Consider the following 24,143-nt stretch of genomic DNA (forward strand, 5'->3'; position numbering starts at 1 on the left):
AACGCTCAATCTAAAAATACGTGACCCCGTACAACAAAACAAACGACATTGAAATTTAATCCTGTGAATCTTTTTGCTCATTGATAAAACCATACTTCCTGAAGCAGCTCTCAAGATGTATGCCTACAAAAATGTGCCATGAAAATGTTGGAGATATCATTTTCTTATTGACTCATTTCACGGAACACAGCGCAGTAAAGCGCGCCTCTCATGTCCACCCTTTTGAATGAGAGTAGCGATATACTAGATGGACCTTTCTATTGCAACGTCGAAGCCAAACATTTTGCCAACCAAGATTGGAAACCTATAGGAAGCAATAAATGCATAACAAAATCAGACAGCCACAGTTTGTAACAATGCTACACAAATGTTGAATTTGTTGGAAATCCATTAAATCCCATGCATCAAACCGCCGCCATGTTGGAAGTGAAAGCTTTATTACACTAACAAGAATACGCAGAGCTGTGTACAGGTTGCACATAGTACTAGTAAGGACCAATGAGCTTCTTTTCTTTTCTTTTTTACCTAGAAAGGAGGGCGCCCTAGTGCTATGACATCACATGGTACAAGGCTGGCCTCCCGGAGTGCCTATTGATTGGACAAAATAAACACTAACATGATATGCAGATTTAAGCCTTTCTGTCGCACCATGGGGGTTCTATGCTCACATAAGAACATGAAGAAATGGCACGAAAGGCAAGACTTGAATTCTTGATGGGGCACTGCAATTGTTCTCTGGTATGGGACACTTCTATGACTTTGAGGAAAATGTAAATTTGTATTGGAACTTTGCAGAGGGCACCACAGCAAAAGCACAACACACCACAGCAATTGCTGTTGGTACCTATGAATATTTTGAGGTCTGAATTTTGTTGAACAACCCGCCAAGTTGTTCAGCGCTACCTCCGTGTTAGTTGGAGCATTGAGGAAATATTTTTCCTAGGGCACTGCAATTTTTCTCTGGTATGGGGCATGTCTAACTATGACTATGAGAAAAATGTAAATTTGTACTTCAACTCTGTACCAAGCAAGGAGGAATTTTTTTTTTCCCATGGCATGGAGGAAATATTTTTCCCTCATGGTTGGGAGGATACACTAGTCCATACAGCAAGACCAAATTTACATACAACTGGCTAACTAGGAAGGTTATGCAATAGCTTCCTGCACTGTTAATCACCACAGCCAGTGTCAGACAGAGATAAGCTGTTCAGGACACCTCATCTTACAACACACACAAAAAAGATCTTAGGTCACATATCTGTGTACAATCATGGAGGTAGACTCTATGGTACAATCCACCAAGAGGGGTTCAGCAGCCAGCCCCAAAACAAAGCATTGTGGGAGTACCCTAACCACACCTCACTACACCAACACAAAACACTGGACACAATTCAATTAGGCAACCAGCCCAAGATCTGCTGTGGTATGCCGCACACACTGTTAAAGATAAAGAATAGGGGGTCTGGAGAGGTCAGACAAGGTGACACTGCTGTGGTCATTCCTTATGGACATAAAGATGTCATCCATTAATTGGCTCAGCAGTCTGGACATAGCTGACCTTATAAGGACACTTGGGTACTGGGATAACAGGTTTCTCCAAAACAAGATGGCAAGCAGTAAAGACAGTGTTTACAAAACACACAGTGGTTCCCATGTTTACAAAACACACAGTGGTTCCCTAACAACTGTTATTTCAACACAAGAAGTGACCAATGCCCAAAAGCTGCTAACCATTGCTTAGCAAATTTCTGCTTAAAAAAAAACATTACCAGGGCAAATGGTACATAATGACGCGGTAGTTTAGCTGGTAACCTTTTGCTGGTCAGCCCAGGGCCCAATTTCAAAAAGCCTTCTTAATTTGCTAAGCACAGAAAAGTATTGCTTTAGAGACAGGTTACTGCCAAGATTAAACTAAGTTTACATTATTGTGACTGGTGCCCCACTCAATTTTTGCTAAGCAAAGAAAGTTGTCTTTGCCAATGACTGAAGCCTGGCACATTCTGATGATTAAACATTTTGATGCACTCTACTTCCAACAAGATAAAAAAAAATCCATCCGTCCAAAGGATTATATTTCTAAGTGAAAATTTACAACCTTGAAACATAATTGGATGCCAGTTAACAAAACATGTAGGCCTATCACAAATCTGGTTGGACTTTCTGTTACAATTCATCGATCAATGAATAAAAAAAAAGAATAAAAAAAGTGTGATTTGGAGAAGAAAATACTCCCACCAAAATGCTCTTTATATAAATACTGCAAGTTTCAAACCATGTTGTTTAGTCTGGGCAAACAGCTTAGCTCTCATTATCTCGTACACATGAATAACATTTTAAATAAAATGTTCAATTCATCAACGAAAAGAGAAAAAGAGAGAGAAAGGGAAAAAGAAAGTGTGATATAAAAAAAAACATACTCCCCACCAAAACGCCCCTTATATAAATACTGTACAATTTTGGTTGTTGGATCTGGGCAAACATTTCAGCTCTCATTATCTGGTAAACATGAATCCCATTTCAAAAGTAGAATGTTACTCCTGATCCTTCAATGGTGCCTTAAGCCAAGCCACACCTTGGGCAACAAACAGCGAGGCAAACACACAGCTTAAACGACAACGTGACCATACTGTGTACACAGCCTTCACCGGGAGGTCAGTTCATGCATGGTCAGCTACTCAGACCATAATGCCTCTAGACTGACCATTGCAGATGATTAGCTCGCGCCAACTGACTGACTGACCGCCAACTGTCCGACGGCCAATCTACCGACCGGTAATATCCGTTTTAGTCTAAAACTGTTTGAAAATTTGTTTTCCTCTCCATCATCTCTCTTGAGGATTCTATATCTGAAACCAATTAAAGTTTCTTCCTATTTGTTTGTTGCAAAATGTCTATACGGAAATAATTAAGGTCGGGCATTAACACACCTACTCAGAGAAAATTTACATAGCAACATGTTTACTAGTAAGCCTAATTTGGCTCAGTTAATTCATTTATACATGGACTACACTAAAGGTAGGGTCATACTTTGGTAAACACCCAAATAGTTTATGTTTTAGTTTCTATCTGAAAGCCAGGTTCTTATAAAAGTTGTTATAAAGACGGTAATGCTAGTAAAGCCGGTAAGCATACTGTAAAATTATTTCCTCTAAAATGTCCAAATTTGAATCTGAGAGATGATTCATGCATGACTCTTTCTCGGATTTCTGCAGGTTGGTGACCGTTCTTGAATGCTGCAGCTAGATGTGAGGAAGGTACCCTCTGTCACCACGCTAATGAGGATGGATTCGAAGTTCATGTGAAAATACCGTGACAGTTTTTGCTGTTGCTGTTTTCTAAGCAAGTGGATACAGCATTCAGCTGAACCTTTCGCATGTGACTTTTGTTGAGTTCTTCTTTTCAAGTTGAAAAACAGTTACTTTTCGGGGTTGAATTACGATGGCTTGGGACACGAATCTTAATTGTTTTTAAAAGTATGAACAGTCTGTGTTAGACCAAAGATGGCTACAGTTTGATCAAGATCAGCAAAAGGACAGCTAAAAAAAAAAGCGATCTGAAAACAGAGAGAGGGAGAAAGACAAGAAGGCACAAAGTAACAAAAAACCTGACAACACCAGTGGAAACCCCAGATCGCCAGATTTGACTGACGCAAACCAAAATGTCAGTAATTGCCAGCGTTCATTAACACAATCAAGAGAGTGGCATTTCAAAGCTCTGCGCAGCGGCTGGGACGCTAATGGAAAAAGCGATAAGATAACGGAGAACCGTGAAAGCTTCGCTAGCCGTTCATGATCACCGTGTCTCCCCCCAGAGAGAGTTCAGGCCAAGACACGGGGGAATTCCTCCGAAAAAAATTTGTGCTGTATCTGATGGTGAGACATCTGGCTAGTGGCAAAGGCAATTAAAACCACTAGGGGTGTGGGGGATCCTTGTGATTTGAATCTTATTCTGAAATAAGACAGATACATCTGATGGGCAGAGGATACACATTTTTCTGGCCTTTGTATTGACGCTGACACACAGCTGTGATACAGCCACAATGCATGTTTCAGTGATTTTCTCAAAATGAAGGCAGAAAGTTTCTTCTTCTTAAAGTAGGGTCGTAAATTTGCTTTTTATCAATGTGATGCTGATTTATAGGCCAAATTGAAAGAAGAAGGAAACAAAGATTCAATAAAAGTCACATGTGAAAAGTTCAAGTGATTACAGTGCCTACTTGCCGAGAAAACAGCAAACAAAAACTGTCACTGTATTTTCACAAGACTGTCGAATCAATCCATGTTTAGCTAGGGGACAGTGAACTAGGGGACAGGGTACCAACTGCATCTGTGGTCGAAGCATTCGTAAACCGACACAATTCTCAAAAATCTGAGCAATGGTGAATCGTTTTTCAGATTCAAATGTTTTTGGAAAATTTTCCAAACCACATTGTACTTTGAAGGGATTTTTTTTCTGAATAATTTATATCATCAATAAACTGCAGTGTTTTTCACCAAGTGAGTTAATTTGAATGGTAATTTTTTACCAATCTATGACCCCACCTTTAACATCCTCACGACCTCCAAGTTCTGGGAAACAACACTTGGAACATCCTTACTAAAATAATTCACATCCTCTGTCAAATATTTCATATCCTCGCCGATTGCCTTTATCAAATTTTTCAGGAAAACACACAGTCCGAGAAATTGATTCTTCCACAACATGGTTTCCACCACATTTCTCACACAGAAAATAAAAACGTCCAAGACTTTGTCACTCCTTGCAATTATATATGCACTCCTATGTATTTGTTTCTCCCTTGTTCTTTTTTTGCTTTTCTACAGGGCCACCAGGGAGAAAATTATTTTTACACTGATGAGGCTACCCTGCATAAATATTACTTAACAAGAATAATAATAATAAATAATAATGACTTTTTTTACAGCAATGGGAGACTTTTGGTTGGTCTTTTTTTTCACAGTTATTCATGCAGTTATTTCATAATTTAGTCCATTATACACTCATTATATCTTCTCTACACAGAATCTCCCTGTAGTTGTTGTGTCTCCGAAACAGACGCACTACTGGCCTGCCCTCAAAAGATACTATGATTTGTCAAACTAAATTCACCAGAGTTCTACCTGTAGTTTCATAATACTTACTATGATTTGTCATATTGGGCACCAATTTCAAAACGTCTGTAGGCACAAAAACTTTCTAAGCACAGAATATTATTGCTCAGCAGAAACTGGTTAACAGCAAAAATAACAAGATAAAACACATTTGTCAAACTAGATTCATTGTAGCTCTACCGGTTGTTTCAATTCCTTTCTACTCTATTGATGTATTCACTAGGGTGTTATTTACAAAAAGACCTCCAAGTATACAGTGAAAACCCACAAGCCGGATACACCCTCACTACCGGACTGACTTCCTAACTGCTTTCCTATGCAGGTGTGGAAACCCACAGCTCAGCAGTGGTCAGAATACCCTATATTCATAGCCCTCCATGCACCAGTTCATCTCAGAAACGGTCAGCCTAAAAACTGTGGGTCATTCTGGACCGCGCTGAATTGAAACAAGGTCTTCAGAATGTTTTCTACTTTGTTTATCTTTGATTTAAATGCCCTGATGTGCAATGTGAAACATTAGAAATGGTTTATCTTGAGAATTTTGTGAAATTTGTATTTTAAAAAAGAGAGTGGGAAAAAGAAGGGATGGAGTGAGATTTTGGGGGGCATTTTGGCTGAAATATGAGCACTCGAACCGCCTGATAGGCTAGCTTGGGTATGGGTAAAACCCTGGGAAGAATCTACAAGCTTTTAAGAAGCGAAAGCAGATTTACCATTGCTTCTATTCATGAAGTTCTTAAAAATGAAGGGGGGAAAAACAACTTACCGTAAGGGATTCCCGCTTCCGGCCGCTGGTGACAAACGTGAAGCCTTGGGTTTCGATCGCAACGCCCGTTTTCTGGACATGTTCTTCAATATACCTGAACAATTGGGAAGGGAAAGGGAAATGAGAGGAGAGGAGAAGAGATTAAAAGTGAATCTTGTTATGGGGGGAAGATAACTTGTACAAACTAGAAAACTAACTTATCAAAATTAGAAAACTAACTTATCAAAAGAACATAAAAGAGTTATGTTAATGTTGCACCAAGTAAGTCTGAAAAGTCAGGGTTTTAAATTTCACTTTAATGTCTTGCATCAATAAAACATTTGAGGTCGGAAGTCAAAATCTAGAGTCAGACTGTTCTTCACATTCCTGGTATTCACTTTAAAAAAAGAGTAATTTTAAAAGAGAGAAAACAAATCCTGAAATAACGAAAAAAATAGTATACTATTTGCTGTTTACCAGTTAAAGCTGTAAATGCAAAAAATAGTTAGTGGCCTGAGGTTTCAACCTAGCATAGGCTTTCTCGAAGGCTAAGGGGCTGGGAGCGGGGGTGGGGGTCACACTCTATCTCCGTATCCCTCTGGCCTTCTTAGTCCCTTGGGGGTTGCCATGACATATGATAACAAAATAAAAGAACTGAAAACGTCAAACAAATACAGGCACTTAGATTATTTCTCCACAGCCCTTGGTCCAGACTCATCATTTCTCGAAGGTGTCCATATCACATTGTGTGCCAAGTTTTTCCAGCGAACAATAAAGACATTCCTTTATAGAATGGAGGTATTCAAAAATTGTGGCCTCGTCAAGTTGTTTTGTTTGTTCTTCTATCTTCTGAGATTCCTATTGACCACATTCCTGACGTTACGACAGATCTTGGTTGTGCCATTTTTGGGAGCTAGGTTCCCAACGTGAGTCTGTGCAGGGAACATGTTAAGGTGACGTGCGCGCCGTAAAATTGCACCATATATTTACATGCTATTCGACTCTCAAAATGGCAGACCCTGGCTAGACAATAGTCAGGTGTGACGTCAGTGCAAAGGTGTCTTTTTAGATACTTTGTTTTCTTTCTTTATTTTTCAGGGAAGAGGTATTTTTGGTCATTTGTGAGTGAATTCTGAGTGGGCGATAACTTTACAATTTATACATGTATGCCAATCGATTTCATTGAACCACTTACTAATGTGCAACTTTCTCATACATTTTAACAGTAAGGCCTTACAAATAGTAGTCCCAGACTCCCAGCCTATTTCTCTACCATTCGCCCAGGTAATAGTTAATAAGCAGGACAGTTCTTTTCAGAACTAAGAAGTCTCCCGAACACCCGAACAATCTACTCCGCGGTAATAGAATTAAGCAAGACAATTCTCTAAGAACAAACTCTACCTGGCAAGTAGATACACACATGTTTTTTTATTTTATTATAAAATATTTAAGGGAAGGAAATATCTCATACCACCTTCGATCCAACAAAAACAAAATGTAGAGGAAATGTCTCTACCTGTATGTTCATACTTCCCCAAAACACTTTTAAAGGCAGTGGACACTATTGGTAATTACTCAAAATAATTATTAGCATAAAACCTCACTTGGTAACAAGTAATTGGGAGAGGTTGATAGTATAAATCATTGTGAGAAACGGCTCCCTCTGAAGTGACGTAGTTTTCGAGAAAAGTAATTTTCCAAAAATTTGATTTCGAGACCTCAAGTTTAGAACTTGAGGACTCGAAATCAACCATCTAAACGCACACAACTTAGTGTGACAAGGGTGTTTTTTCTTTCATTATTATCTCGCAACTTTGACGACCAATTGAGCTCAAATTTTCACAGGTTTATTATTTCATGCATATGTTGACATACACCAAGTGAGAAGACTGGTCTTTGAAAATTACCATTAGTGTCCACTGTCTTTAAACACAAAAATCAAAGACATGTGGATTGGATGGTTGCCACATTTCTAAGCCGCATTTCTTCACCAATTTGATCTCTAATGAACTCCGTCCCCAATCCAAACTCCCATTTAAACTAAATGTGGGTAATGACTCATCACACACAAATATTTACTTCAAAAAAAACCTGTGGGTGCTTCGGAGAAAAAGTGCTGACTAACAGACCCGACCTTTGACCTGGCATGATGTAATACCAAGTACAAGTACAGCCATGTGTTAACTGAGCCCAGCACAAAGAAACTTCAAGCATCCACTTGTGTCACACTTTTTTCGGCTTTGTGAAACAAGGGCTGGATACCCATTGGCGTGTAAATGGCATGCGTGACTTTAAAACAATTTTATCAACTTATCGAAGTTCATGAAAAACATATATTTTAACTGGAAACTGTCAAAGAAAGAAAAGATAAATTTTAGATGAATTAGAAGAACTGGTGCATGGAGGGATTAGAATAGTTTAGTCTGATCACTAGGACTTCAATAAAACAAAAAGTTACAAAACATTCTTAAAAAGTCAAAACCGTAGGAGCGAATGCTCTTCAGTGGAGGATTTAAGTCGGAAATTAAAGATTATGTCCATTTGATTACCTTTTCAATGCCAAGTCTTTACCATCCCTCAATAAAGATAAATCTTTGAATAACTGCAAAATCTACAGTCTGATTTTAAAACAGCTTTGCCCTACTATCATATCAACTTTGGAACCCTTTTTTTTTCTTCAAACTTATAAATTTTAAATCCAAAATTTAAAAAAATATAGACTTTCTTCGCTTGCAAACAATTCAATGAATATGTTGAATCAGAGTTAAACTAATTAAAAAGTCATGATAGATCATTCGGATAGCTTTTGAACTTTTCCACTGTCAGTTCAACACAGATATAAATGCTAAATGGCGACTTGTATTAATGTTCAATTTGTTTAAATGTTTTTGAGAAGCTTGGGACTTAAAAAGGCAAAAAGAAGAGGCAAACATTTCTTTAATGCAAACTCATGAAAGTGAAATATACGCTGCTTCTTGGAAAAAAATTATCATAAAAACCTTTTATCGTGTCACCATTACAGGTCTGGATTTTCATCTTAGAAAAGAGCAAGGCCATTTTCGTTTTGCAAAGGGCAAATCTTAAAGTTTATGTGAAACTTTTGAAGGGGCATCAAGGCCACGACCAGGGACCACAGAGACATGGCCTTTGTGTAACTCAAGGCCTGCAATACTGAGCACATGCCACTCCTCAAAACTGGTAGTTCGATCAGTTTTCAAGGGGTAGGGGTGTTACTTAACTGTTAAAAAATAACTTCTGCTCTAACATCTGAACTCCTTGAAAAGTACAGATGCTTAAATTGAACCAAATGAATGTACGATTTCCTTCCCTAACTCATGCCACAGTAATTTGTCAAGCAATGTCCTCAAATGTCAGATAAATCTTAATCGGGGGGGGGGGGGGGGGGGGGGGGGGGAAGGGGTGTATTTGTGAGGTGTTCCAATGAAGCTGGAGTAAAGTCATCAGTTTAATGTTCTCTCAACTTAAAAAAAAAACTAAACTAAACGAGTATAAACACTTTTGTCGTTAAGGTATGCCGAGATTAACATGTTCAAAATGCCAAAACATGCACGGCAGTAACACGGCGCATTTAAAGTTTATTAGCGGCCAGTGAACCAAGCCATCTAGCTGATTTCCTCTGCCAGTGAATTACACGGTCAATTGGAAAGAACTTCATCACAAGTTTTATACCGAGTATAACCTCAGCGAGGGCCCTGTGGGGGCAAGAAACTGCAAAGGAAGGGGGAAATTGGCGGGAAATCTTCAATAATCCGTTGCATGAGGGAGAAACTTCCGCAGCTACAACCGAACTCTTTTTCCCCCTTCCTATAAAAAAAGGGAATCTACAGAGAAATTTGGGAGTACTTTTGGTTAAGAAAATGATTCTTGTCTTTTTTTTTCATTAACAAGTTTAAAAAAGTACAACTCAATTTCTTAAAGTTTCTGTGTGCACGAGCTGATAATAAGACTAAAGAGACAAAAACAACTCTAGCTACCAAAACAAAGAATATTTAAAAACTTAACTTAGGAAAAAACCTAGAGACAGTTTCTCTTTACAAACTTGTGGTTTCCACAGCTAGTTTTACCTAAACTGAGTAAACTACTTTGTTACAAAAGATAATTTTGAAAACAACATGTAAAAGCAGCGTCGACGGACCACAAGTTTGTGAAGGTATTGTGTACAGAAAAATGGGTGTGGGAATTTGTAAAGTTTTTGCCATGCCTCTTCTGGGAAAAGTAAAGTAATAATGAAAACAATCAAAACTGTGGGTGAGTGTGTCAAAAGACAGAAATATAAATCAAAATTCATATCATTTTTTTTTAGAAGTTTCTTTTTTTAAGTGCATGTATACTCACAACTGAAAAAGAAGAAGAAAATTTTTCCAGCTGGCCAAAAAGTTTTTGTTAAAGCACAGAAATGTAATCAGTTGAAAAATACTGATGCATGGAGACCTTTGATGTAAAAAAATCTGGGTCATTTGATTTGTACTTCAGTGTATACATTATATTATAAAGCCATTCAATATTTAAAAATAGAAACCAATTTTTGTTACCACTGAATATTTTGAATGGCCCCTATTTTTAAACACACCATACAAGCAACCAGCGCAAATTTTTTGTCAAGCTTTTGTGAAAGTGGTATCAATAAGTTCATTATAAGGCCAAGCTGTGGCAGTAAAAAAAAAATGTGGGGTCTGCAAATACTTTTTTCTGAAATTACTTTAGACAAAAATATTGCTCTGGAGGATTGGTACTGATTTGTAAAATATTTGGAAAGACCGTTACTCCTATCTTCTCAATTCAATTCATTTAAAAATTCATAAAAAACAGTACATAGCCACATCAATAATTTTTTAAAGTAACCAGCCGCTGATTTCACCAAACTCTTCCTAACTTAGGATTAATCTTAGGAATTAAGATGGGTTCAGATCCGTATCAAAATACGTAGGACGCATGCATTGAACCCTTACTCGCCCTAACTCGAGATAGGATTAATCCTAGCGTTTTGTGAAATCGGCTGCAGTAAACAAAGCTCTTTTAATAGACACCTCCACACAATTTTAAACAGTTGGGAATCATTTAAAACCTACCAAACTCCTTTGTAGCCTTCACATCTGCAATTCAAAACTACAAATCCACGTTGCAAAAATTAATTCATGAAACCAGGAACTACGCCCACACAGATAAATTAAACTGTATAATGAAAACATAAACTTTACACAGAACATTTTTCGACCAGAACTCCAAACGAAAATGCCTCTTCAAACATTTGCCAGCCCAGTATTAGCAAATAAGGATATGTCAAGTGTTCCATATTCAGATCTTGTAGAAAAGACAGGTTACTTCGGCATAAATTTCAGTGTAAATGCGATCACAATTGCTGGTTTTTCGCAGAATGCTGAATTCTGAAGCCACAATTCGAAAATAAATTCCTGAAACCAGGAACGTTTTTTTTCTGCCGGAAATGTTGAGTTGTTAACAGCAACCACTTTTCAGATTCAGATTTACGTGGTCCTACCCAAAATCTCTCTAAATTGTATTAGCAAAATTAGGAAAATCGAGAAACGTTAACCACCAGTTTCATTTCAGAGGTTTTGATACCTTTTTTAGATCAAGTTCTTGGCCATGACATGAATCCCTACTCACTAGGAATGAAGATGTATGTAATGTAATTTACCTGTAGAAGTTTCAAGTGAAAATCACAAAGCAATGTTTTCAGGAAAGTATCGTCACGTAAATATGTTGTACATGCAAAAGCATTTTTTTCTAACTGTGACAAAATTTATTTTTGTGAAATTGTTTTACTGGGTTCTCAAAAACTACAGCACTAAAGTTATAAGGGAAGCTTTCTACCATCATTATCTTTAAACCGTGCAAGTTCAATGTAAATCTGCGGACGTTTGTAATTTGTGTCAAACAAAAAGTACCCAACCCTTTACTTGGAAGCTCTGTGGGGCTACTTCAAACCTGACCATCCCGTATTCCTACTATGAACAAAGTTTTAAATTCATGTTGGATTAGGACTATTTCATTAAGATGGTTTTTGCACATGAGCTGATGACAAACTTCTACTTACATGATAAGATTTCGCTGTTGGTGTAATTCTCGGTGCAAAGTCGCAAATATTTCAGAAGATTTTTGCAAGGGATCTACAACTTTTTCCATTGTGGATGCGCATTCACCACTACATCCCTTTTGGAATACTTTCTATAACCATCATTTATGAAGACTATCCCCTTCTCAACCAAAGGTTAACTTGCTGGCCTTGTCAAAAGGCATAAAACCTGTTCTGTTTAAATAAGGTTGGTTAATATGGATTACCCAGCCAGTGAAAACCCTTCCGATGAAGTGTTTATTGGCCAATAAAACCTTGCTTGCAAAAAAAATACTCTTTCTACATAATTCACCCGTAGGCCCTACTGAGTTTCGTCAAAACAACTTCATAGTTTTCCAGGTATCTTGGAATGGAACGTGTTTTTCTTCCCCTGACCTAAAAACAGAACCAATTAGCTTCATAAAGAGCAAACAGGTTCTTGTTTCCAAAATTCACTGAGTAAAAATTTGTTTCGCTTTTTCAGAAATTAACGGACAGTTTAACAAGTCTGATCGGAAATGCATTGTTTGTCTTGTCTTTACATGTACTAAAGACAGTGTACATGTTATATCAAAAATAAATTGACCAATATGAGGCTAGAATTGAGCGATGTTTCGGAAGTTTAAAAACAAATTTCAATAGACCCTTTCAATATGTTCATATGCATGTACATATGGCATGAGCCATGTATGAGCATCTACAGTGTATAAAAGGGCGATTGTACAGGCCATGTACATGTACAACCTGTTTAGAATTCTGATTGAAGTAAAACAAAATCTACAAACTTACTTTTCTGATCTGGGAGAGAATTCATCCACTGTTCATATCAAGAAGTCAGTTGCTTTTTTTCTTCTTTTTTCTCATGAGTTTAGATTAGTTAAATCCCAAAGAGGATTTCTATGAGCTGATCATAGCCACTCCAATGCTGTTCAGGTGGGAAAAACATCTTCATAAAATGAGAAAGCAACTTCACACGTTGCATATTCTAGTGTCCTGCAAAACTTCTAGGCGCTTCTGTGGCCGCTGATTGTGTGGGTCTGTTAAAGACATCCAGTTTTTCAGACAATGCAATGATAGAGAAGTTGTGTCAGCGCTTCTGCCACCGTCGCCCACTCCTACAGCAATGGCCCACCGCTCCCGCCACATTCTGACCATTACTGAAGCATGACCACAAAAGCCCACCATACAAACGAGTCCTGCTCGGTGGAGAGAGCTCGTACCACTATCACCTCACCACCACCGCTGCTCAGAGCCCAACTGCCTTCACAATGCACGCTATACCGAGCCCCACTGCTGACCTGCCGATCCACTGTAAGCTTCATGAGGTCGCGACCTTCAGGCCTTGATACAACAACTTGATAACACGTTTCTCTCTCCCCCGCTCAAAGTGTTTGCAATACCTTCGGAGGACAAAGGGGTATTTACTTGGACTGTAGATTGGATGCCCCTGAACTGAGATCTGCGACAGTTCAAGGAATTATTCTCTCCTTCATCCAGACTGGACTCCAATCTCCACACAAGAGAGAAAATGACCCTACTTCTATGGAAATCAGACCATGCCGCTTGTTTTTCAGACCACGCCGCTTTGCAGGTTTCTTTTCATGGGGCAGAAAAGCCACAAATATTTTTAAACTATCTCGCAGCACAATTAGAATATGGTTATCAATGCGGATAACGACCTTTATACTTCTACAAAAGTTGTAACTGTATATTTTTGGCAAGATCTGCTGGTGGTCTGTGCCTCAGAGACAAAGACTTTACCATTCAGGGTGATGGACAATCAAAGAGCCAGTATCTAGCTAAGATATACAGCTAGAATTACTATTCAAGTCACCCTTGCTGAAGTTACCAACTTATTACTACTAAATAAAATATATTTTTATGTATTTTTAAGGATAATTTTTCTACTGAATGACAGACTTTGTTTAATATCTAAAAACTATTGAAGTGACCCTTGATAAAATTAACACCTTATACCAACTTGTTTAAATATAAATATTTTTGTTTGTGATTTTTGTTGTTGTTAATGAACGAGAGATTTTGTTCAACTTTGTTCAACGGGGCATGCATGAATATCTCAACACTAGGGAGTTTTTAAGACAAATAAAATTTTGCAGTAGCACCGGAGTTTGTATGCGAGGTAATTTCAGTTCAATCACATAGGCTGCAAATATTTGCATCTTAAAATCATGGTCATTTTGTACAACAATCAGGGAGTTATTCAGAATTACATTCAACATAACAGGGTTCAAAAATCACAATCACAATTTATTCTCATGGAACTTTCCACGAAATAAGGGAGAGCTGGCAGCTCTGCATTTTATTTGTTGGCTGTTTAAAAAGTCAGTTCCTAAGCCAGGAGTAAGACAAGGGGAGTTATAAGACTGCTCCAAAAGCTAGACCTAGATTTTAAAAGTCAAGTACATGTATCCAGAGTTGCGCTGGTGGGGTGAGCATATTTTTGCAGAATCTTTTCAAACATGATTAAACCCCATTAACTGTTGATGGTTTTCTTTAAATGTACATCACAAAATATGGATTGTGAATCCTTGAACAAAGAAAGCATTGACCCGAATCAAACTTTTGTGTGTTTTTCTTTTTCCACAAGTTGTAAAATGTCTTTGTGTGTGTGAAACGAGGGGTGCACTAGACGCCATTTTGTGTATCTGCCATTCAAACTAAAGAGGCCTAAACTGAGGTCAGAAAGCAAAAAATCCCAGGGGTTATTTTTGTCTTTCGTTTGTCTGAAAAACAAATCATGCAGAACGTTTTTGGTACATTTTCATCATAAATTCATGATTAATTCAGTCCTGAGTTACTTTGATGTTTAAAATAAACTGCTTTTACAATTTTCTGCTAAGTAGAAATGAGCAAGATACCGGTCACAAACTGTTCATGTGGCAGGTTAGTTTGGACGATAACCTTTTTTTGGTATAAGCATAATTTTGTTGTGCTGAGCTAGTTTTTGTGCTTTAGCTGGTCTGGAGAAAGTTGGATAAAATGTACAGGGATGATAGTCACTGTTGAGGGCAAGTTCCAAAAATAAGATCAACATTTTGAGAGATGTTTTATAAGATGACATTTTTAGTTGTAGATAAGTGAATATCATCTTCCCAAAATGTTCCAGATTTCAAGAAGCTTCCTCAGGGCTAGAAAGATAAACTGATAGCAGTCTGATTTCGTTGCAACTGACGAAGATAACACGATAAATACAATTCTGATATTCTCTCATATTGATCTAATGAGCCATATACTCACATCTACTCAAATATCTTGTTGAGTTTCCTTCAACTCAGCTTTAGCTCCACAAAGGTCAAAGTTCAAACCAGGTCAAAGGATAGAAGTTGATTACAGTTCACTGTAGGTATAGCATGGTAACTTCGTCAGGCTAATTCACATACACACCCATCACGCCCATGTTCGTCGACCAGAAAAATCAAGTACTTCCGTTCTCCCACTGGTTTGACTGGTTTTTCAAGTTTTAAACGAGGGAGACATTTTTAATGATTTGGGGTTGAACAAAGAATAATTAACTACAGCAGGATTTGAACCAACAACCTCCAGATTAATGTGTCAGTACTCAACCAACTGAGCTATCTAACCCTTTATTAGATTCTTCCTATTTTGTCAATATATTTGTACTTGGGGGGGGGGGGGGGCAGTCAGAAGTCATACTAAGGTTTCTGCCGTTCAACCAGGGATCACACTCAGGTTTTCGGTACAACCTGGCAAGCAGCAGCTAGGGGATCACCTTAAGGAAAACCCTATTCCTCAACACTCTAAATAACACTGTGTGGACGTGTGTGTAAGTCCACATAGCGTTTCAAGTCCCTACATGACATGGACCTTCTTTTTTTTCCTCAGGTCGCATATATATGTCGCATTAAAACAAACACACATTCTATTTTTGTGCATCTTAGGCCTGTGGAGACATCTTTTGTTCTTTGTCCTTGTAGTTAAGAACCTCCCTTAGACTTTGTACTAAAACTTCCTTGTGGAGCGCCCAGGTCTTTAGAATTCCCCTATGGAGTCCCTTTGTATTTCCCTTTTATGTTTTGTTCTCAGTCTCCATACGTTAGTGAATATGAAACCACATACCTAAATATAAAAGAGCTAAGTCCACTAATTAGGCAATGTAAGTCCTTGACAGGTCATACAGGGATTGACAACAAGTATTAAAACTGCACCTCTATCCAAGGACGTGATTATCAATGATTAATTATGGCCAATGAGTGCAATGTACTGTACACGTACGAAAGAGGAACTTTGAACGAAGGGACAAGTAGTGTAAAATAAACAACAGTTGCGCTTCTATTGGAATTTTATTGTGATGCCATGAAATAATTTTCACTGACTTCGACAACTGACTGAGACAACTTCGATTCGATTCGATTTGATACACCTGGGATTCAGCATCAAGAGTGTTCAAGAGGGGCTCCACGGTCTCGTACAGTTATCTGATGCATTCATATTCCAATAGGTAGAGTCCTTACATGAAAGTGGAGGGGGGGGGGGGTTACAAGTCTCTAAACCTCAAGTTAAACCAGTGTAAAATGTGTTCACAGTTCACAGACAACTTCTAATTCCATTCGATACAACGCGGATTCAGCATAACAAGTGTTCAAGAGGGGCTACACAGTCCTTACAGTTATCTGATGCATTTGTCAGTCCGTTCGTTCTTGTTCCCGTTTATTGTCTGTCCCCGGGCATCCCTACATAAGCCTGGGCTTCCAGATGATGCCTCCATACTCTACTTATTTATTTTTCTCACCCTCATTAAATAGCTTTGTTAATTGGTTATTCCTTAAAAACATTGTTTGTACTCTGTTTTCATGAAGTATGGAAAAAAATATCACTTTGAATGAATGAATAGATAGAGACCTTAACATGAAAGAGGAGGGAAAGCTACAAGTCTCTAAAACTCACGTTAAACCGGTGTAAAATGTCATTATATCTGATACCCTTCAAGTACAAATTATGTCAACAACCAGGCATTATATTTGGTCCTTGGGCCTGGCCCTTGGGAAAAAAGTAGAAAAATATCATTGACTACAAGTGCTGACCGTTAAACTTGAACGCACGTATGTATGTACGCACATTTGGTGTAGGTTTTGAGAAGCTTGAGATAGGATAGGATTGGCACTGCTTGTAGCTACCAAGCAATCTTGGTGGTCAAGTGGTAAGACATCTGCCTTAAAATGGCAACGGTTGTGGGTTCGAAATCTGATTTTATGAATATGCCTGTGCATTTCTTTACCTTTAAAATCAAGTACTGAGCAACAAGGAAACTGAATGGGTACATTTTGGAACGAACAAAGACAAATTTACAGTGACATGATTTGAACCTTCGACCTTCACTTCAAATCCCGCTCCAGTAATTGTTTTCTTTGTGCGCACCAAAATTGAATTAAAATTTACCAAATCAGTTTCCCTTTTTTGTTTATTCCTTAAAATTTGAAGACAAAATAATCTGCCTAAGCAGCTCTATGAAATTAGGGCTTGGAGGTGTTGAACAAATTTATCGATTTGGCCATGGGCTGGGCCTCTAGACTATAGCTCTAAAAATGTGCTACTTCCTCCAACCGTAACAATACAATAATAACATAATCCATTAGGTTAAATGCGGCCAAAGCTTACCAGTTTATGAAAGAGCTTTTCCCTGCAGAATGGTTCCCGATCAAAAGGATGTTGATTTTTTTGCGAGGGGCCAAGAGATTCAGACCGAGCTTGCCGGCGATGGTGATCAGACCTGTTGAGAAATTAAGAAAGAAAAAATACTTTATTAGAAACAACATCTACCTTGATGTAAATTTGCCTCTGGGATAAAGAATATTAATTTTGGTTTTACCCATATACACCGATGTGTGTGAGCATGGTTATATTCAGTACTTTCCTGAGCTCTGTGAAAAAAATCACAGCCATATTACTCGGCTGGGATTCAAAACCACGACCTTTGCAATTCTAGAGCAGTGTCTTATCAACTAGACCCAGGCCTGATATACTTCATGGAGGCAACAAAGGCGATTGCCTCCGTGTCCCCTGGTCATTGCCTTGGTGCCCTTGAAATGCTCCAGTAGAAATTTGCAATTTCATCATAGGGTGACCTTTACCAAGAAGAAAATGCCTTGGTGCCCCTGCCCTTTTAAAAATGAAGCATACAGCCCTGCTAGACCACCAAGATTGCCCGGTACCGAGTCTCTAAAGTGACCATCCATGAAGGATAGAGCTCTGTGAATGGTGGCTTCAGCAGAACTTATGAGTAAATTCAGGCAATTCATGTTACTTTTGCCAAAAGCAAAAAGGCCTAGCTAGGCTTTAGAAAAGGCAAGGCAGTTTTTCTCTGGTAAGGGGCACTTCGAACAGAAAAATTTGAAACAGCAGGATCTTGAAGGTCTAGGTGTTTTTTTTTTTTAAACCACTGGCCCTTGCTGGACTAAATTGGATTTAGAGCCCACCGCTAAACTTGGCCTGAGATGATCCGGGCTGTAAATCCAATGACCACACAACAATAAAGGTTGTATTAATTCTATTACATACAGGTAGGCCACCAAAAAAAAACACTCCTCATTAACACATGCTCACTCCTCTCATCAACATTTGTTCCAGGAGGGCACATTGTAGTCCATCCCAGTATCATTGTACACCACAAATCTTCTCAATTCAGAACAGGTGTTGGGGGGGGGGGGGCATTCGGCTTCAGGGTCATGACCTCAACACTCAGGTCAACTTCCCCAGGCCCTTGGACAAAAACAAAAATCCACATAGGGGCCCTCTCTTTCATGTTGTTGTTTTGCTCTGTGCTGAAGTTCAGTCCTTGACCATTGGTTTTGGGTTGAAAGGAATCATGCTGGTCAGAGTTGGTTGGAATCTCCCTCTCTGTGGTCAGTCCTTGTGATAAGATTAGTGGCAGAGCAAGGTTGATTGAGATGGAGCAATAAAAGTCAGTTTAATAGATCCTTGTGGTGATTGGTGGTGAAGGTCTGCCACTCAGGAATGCCAACCTCTTCGGAGGAGCTGATTGGTTGGATGCGAGCATAGAAGAGGAATGGGCGTGGCTTACTGGGGTTGTGGTGATGTGATTGGTTGAAGGTGTTGTCAGTCTAAGAGTGTTAAGGAATTCCATAAGCCTTGATGATGATTGGTTAGAATGTCAAGAAGGCAAAACTTTATAAGGTTTAGTAGGTGTCGACTGAGTACATGTACATGTACAAAGTACAAGTCTCCATATGAGATGCGTTATTCAGAGGGCAGGGAAGGTGTCCTTTATGTCCTATTTTGTTGAGAAAAGGGAAGACATTAAAAGACAGAGGACACTATTGGTAATTACTAAAAATAATTATTAGCATAAAACCTTACTTGGTGACGAGTAATGGGGAGAGGTTGATGGAATCAAACATTGTGAGAAACGGCTCCCTCTGAAGTGACATTGTTTTCGAGAAAGAAGTAATTTTCCACAAATTTGATTTCAAGATCTAGATCTAGAATTTGAAGGTCTCGAAATTAACCATTTTAAACGCACACAACTTCGTGTGACAAGGGTGTTTTTTCTTTGGGGGGGACAAAGTGAGGACAATGCATATAAAATCTGTCTATGGGGTGGCGTCATCAAATGCATTAGGAATGTGTAGCAGGTTTGAGGGCTAGAGCACTCTGTGCCAATTTCATCCCATTACAAATGTTTACATATGTAGCATACCTTTACCAGTGCAACATCAGTTCAATTTGAAATGACCAAGGACCAGCCAACAAATGCTAATCCACTGGTTGGTTGGCTGGCTAGTTCAGTTTTGAACATCATCCCTATTTTACATGAAATATGTACCTGGGAACAAACCAATGAACTAGTAAAATGGGTAACTGGTCCTGCTTGCCAATTACTAAATAAATAGCAGGGCTAACCCTGATATTGATAAAGTGCCAAGTTGCAAATATGTTGCTTGCATTGGCAGAAAAATGCTGTCAGGATATTTGTCTTGGTCCATATAACTGAACATTTTTAGAATAATAATACTTTATCCTTACATAGCACACATACCAGAGTAGTTGGATCAAGGTTGATTTATAATATTACCCCTGCTCCTCAGACTGTAGAAGTTTCAGCCTCAAGGGGAAAGAAAAAGTGAAAATACATGGCACATACTAAAATAATTTTCAAGATTTTGTTTTACTAATTTCTCAATAAATACAGCACCTCAGAAAATAATATTTTATGGGAAGCTTTCTACCATCACCATTATCTTCAAACTGTGTAATTTGTATGGAAATCTGTGGAAATTGTGTTTTGAGTCATATAAAAAGTACCCAAACCTTTTAAGGGGCATACAAACTCAAGCTACCTATTATCAGTACTAAGAGGTTTATTCAACATATTACATGACGCCCCCCACCCTCCCAAGTTTCCATTACACACCTTGGTTAAAGATGCTATGTCAGATTTTTGATTTGACCCAAAAAATTTGATTTAAAATTCACTAGGTATTTTGATGGGGGTCCAGAAAGTTACAAGCTTTCATTTGAGCCATTGCTCGAAAAAGTCCGCCAATTATTAGTAGCAGTGAAATAAAGTGCTCAAAATTAGTTTTTGTCGGTGGGATCCCGACAATATATCACGTGACCAATTCTCATGTGTTTTATAAGAAACGTTTACAATTTTTGTCATGGTTCCTAACCAAAAAAATATATTTTTTAATGTTTGGGTTCAAAAATCTGACATAGCATCTTTAATAACTGAAGCAATTTTATTGTAAGCACATTGCTCAAGGACACAAGGGTGTCAAGCCAGGGATTCGAACCCACACTCGAGTCCATTGTGATAGAGAACACTCGCATATGACAACGACCCCAATCAGTAGGTCAATGATCGAGACAGTGGAATATCGAGACAGGAACAATAAAATAGCGAGATTAATGGTTCAATATATCGACAAGGTTTCACAGTTTTTAGTAGCCTTAAGTGCAAGTTAAAAAGTAGTGCTTACTATATCTTTGAAAGACCACACATTTTTACTAGACCATTTTGTTAAGGGCAAGCCTTGATACCTGCGTATTTACATTAAATTTTAACAAACTATGAAAACTTTGTTTTACACGCGGCAAAAGTATAGAATTCAAACTGCCTCTAGCGACCGGGCAATCTTGGTGGTCTAGTTGATAAGACACTGCTCTTGAATTGCAAAGGTCGTAGGTTCAAAGCCCTCCAAAGTAAAATGCCTGTGGATTTTTTTTTCACAGAACTCGGGGAAAGTACCGAGTAGGCTATAATATGTTGAAACACATATCGATGTATGGGTAAAACCAAAATTAATATGCACATATTAGCTATAATAATATCTAGAACAAGTATAGGGATGCTCTGATTATTTTGTATTGTTCTATGAAAGAGACAGGCAAGCATCCGAGTAAACACAGGCGCCATTCAATGTTCCGTAATGCCAGATTATATTTTTCAATTACATACACAAAGTTGGGCACTGCGTGTACAACTCATACATACTATGTGAAAGCATGTCGAGGGTATATTGTTCGTAATGCAATATAATTTCTGGCAAATTAACTGTGACTAATTCGGCCGTATCTGTTAGAATCAATGCAGCTGGGCCCATCACTGCATGACCATGTTGAAACCATCGGGATCAGTATCAGAGCATCTGAGCTTGCAAATCACAAACCACAAACCCTCTTCCTTTTTGTATGTGCATATAATATGTAAGGGACTGCAATTAGTCCATTGGTTGCTGGTACCAATTACAAAAGCCTTTTTGAGATATGGCGGACACGATGCTACAACACTACTGCGGCTTATGGCGCGTATGTATGCGTGACCGATCTAGGTATTATATTCTATTTCTTTGAGTTGCCCCCGTTTGAGGCGCGCGTGTAAAACATTGTATGTCCGCCATAACTCAAAAAGGCTTATGGAACTGCTTTAGCCGATATATTGCTTGACAGGGATACCAGTCACAAATGCAGTCATTATGACATGGTAGTCTGGCTGGTATCCTTGTTCTGGTCAGCATAATTTTGATCTGCTTAGCTGCTTTTTGTTCTGAACCAGCTCTATGAAATTTGGGTCCCGGTGCCAAAGCAAGAGACTTATTCTGACTACTGGACATGTAATATATAACGTTTCGAGTTGCAAATAATCCAACATTTATTATTATAAGTTATCACACAAGCGCGAGTGGAATACGGAAAAATTTAGGGTTTCTGCGTTCCTATCCAACGAGGCCGAAGGCCGAGTTGGATAGGGGACGCAGACACGCTATATTTTCCGTATTTCCACGAGCACGTGTGTGATAGCGTATTTATCTTCAAGCAAACTTGGCGCGTGACCATAGAACACACAAGACGCAGGTAGTGATATTAGCCCTGCAATATAGGTTTTTATCACCACTCCATTCTGCGAATCTGATGGAGGATTAGTGCGTACTTGAAGATAAAATATATTATAGCATTTCCAATTATTTTAAATTAACACAAGCTTAAAGCGCCCTCACATTGCCAAAAATACAGTCAGTAAAAAACAAAAGTATGCAAACTCGAGATTTATGCAAACAAATTAAGAAAAGGCCAGAGGACAAAATCTCACTAGATGGGGTGTGGTCCTTTATTTTCATCAATGGGCAGAAGGTTCAACAGTTAAATTATTGGAAATATTCAAACTGAAGAGCCCTTTTTAAATACAGAGCTTGTAAATAACTTTGTTGTACAATGCACAGAGTGATCTAAAAGTAAGTGTTAGTATCCCTACTGTTTGTAAACAATGAAGAGCTGCTGTCCAATTTGAAATCAAAATCATCCATATTTGTAAACTTTGGCATTTACTACTATTTGCATTTGATATATATTCTTAAAAACCCATTTGTTTGATTTATGTTGTTCTGTTTGCAAAGCTTTGAATCCTTTGGCAAAAGGCGCTTTTATAAATTGATGTCATTTATTAAGATACTGTATGGTAACTTTAATTTTTCCATATGCCACTTGATACTTCGGCCAGACCAGCTTTTTTTGCTTTTTTTTACTGACCGGCCTTGCTCTGTCTGGCTATTTTATTAGTCACCTACAGGCTGAAAGACACAAGGCCGCCTGACCAATTGGCAAAGACCTCATCAGCATAATGCCCAAGGTCTGTCAACGGACCCTCTGGCTGGACATTCATCAGCATTCAGCCCACAAGGCCAGAGAGCCAATAGGCTATGAGGAGCAGCAACCAGGCTTCAAAAAAATAAAAGAAAAAAAAGAACAACCAATAGGCTCTCGGCCGACCAATTAACCACCAAGGACGGGCCCCGCCAATCCCAACAGGACGCTGTCGGGGATCCTACCAATAGGCTTGCAGCTTCTTAAACACCTGATGGTCAGCCGGCCAATCGGGAGAGGCGTTTCATATTTGATAGGCTTGGATTGGTGGTATTAATTACAATAGTCATACCTCCCCTGAGAGGATCAGTTGTTAGAATTGACCATGGTCAGAATGGACCACATCAATTTTCAAAGAGGGATGATGGTTCAGAATTTCAATCCCAATCTTGCTACATTATTCAAATGAATTCTATAACTTTTTATTCTTGGTACATTAAGAAAGTTTTTAAAACTTGTACTGCTTTGTTTCTGGACAAGGGGTGAAAAAGGGAAACATTGATGTTTTAAAAGAGGTGTTGGAAGAGAAAGGGGATTTGTTTTATTTTATAACAAAAAAAATGACCTTCAAAGAATTTCAAAGGTTATCAAATATTCATAATCAGCAGATTGACCGAAGCATTAGACTGATATGGATTTCACATGATAAACTTCTAAGCTAGATCTTTATATGGACATAAGCTAAGGCCATCTACCCTATTCATTACATGACATATACAAGCGCACATGTAGAGCAAGTTTAGATTGACCTTGTATAATCATTTATTTAAATCATGACTGTGTTGTATGTTTCTCACTTGAATGCATGATCTAGATGAGCCAATAGTCCAAAGCTAGCCAATGAGTGTAAGTGAGTAACAAAGCAAACTGTTTGCGCATAAATTTATTTGTTTTTTATTTAGTGCATTTACTAATTAACTAATTATTAAAATTGAACAAAACCTACTGTGACTGTTAAACTACCTGTTAATTGTAACATAACTTGCGAGTTGACTAGAGTCAAGAGATAGGTTTCAAGATCCAGTCACCATCTAGCTAGTTAAAGATAACAGCT

At 38.4% G+C, this 24,143-nt stretch overlaps 1 protein-coding gene across 2 annotated transcripts in view; it reads right to left on the reverse strand.

Moving 5' to 3' along the window:
- LOC139938032 (uncharacterized) overlaps window positions 1-24,143 on the reverse strand; it is a 95,360-nt gene that overhangs the window by 25,330 nt on the left and 45,887 nt on the right. For both annotated transcript variants that reach the window (XM_071933387.1, XM_071933388.1), the window contains exons 2-3: window positions 17,588-17,699; window positions 5,878-5,971 (exon numbers count right to left, since the gene is read on the reverse strand). In XM_071933387.1, coding sequence (XP_071789488.1) covers window positions 5,878-5,971; window positions 17,588-17,699 — 206 coding nt within the window. The remainder of the gene's footprint in view (window positions 1-5,877; window positions 5,972-17,587; window positions 17,700-24,143) is intronic.

This window comes from Asterias amurensis, chromosome 6, assembly GCF_032118995.1.
Source record: "Asterias amurensis chromosome 6, ASM3211899v1".
NCBI lineage: Eukaryota > Metazoa > Echinodermata > Asteroidea > Forcipulatida > Asteriidae > Asterias > Asterias amurensis.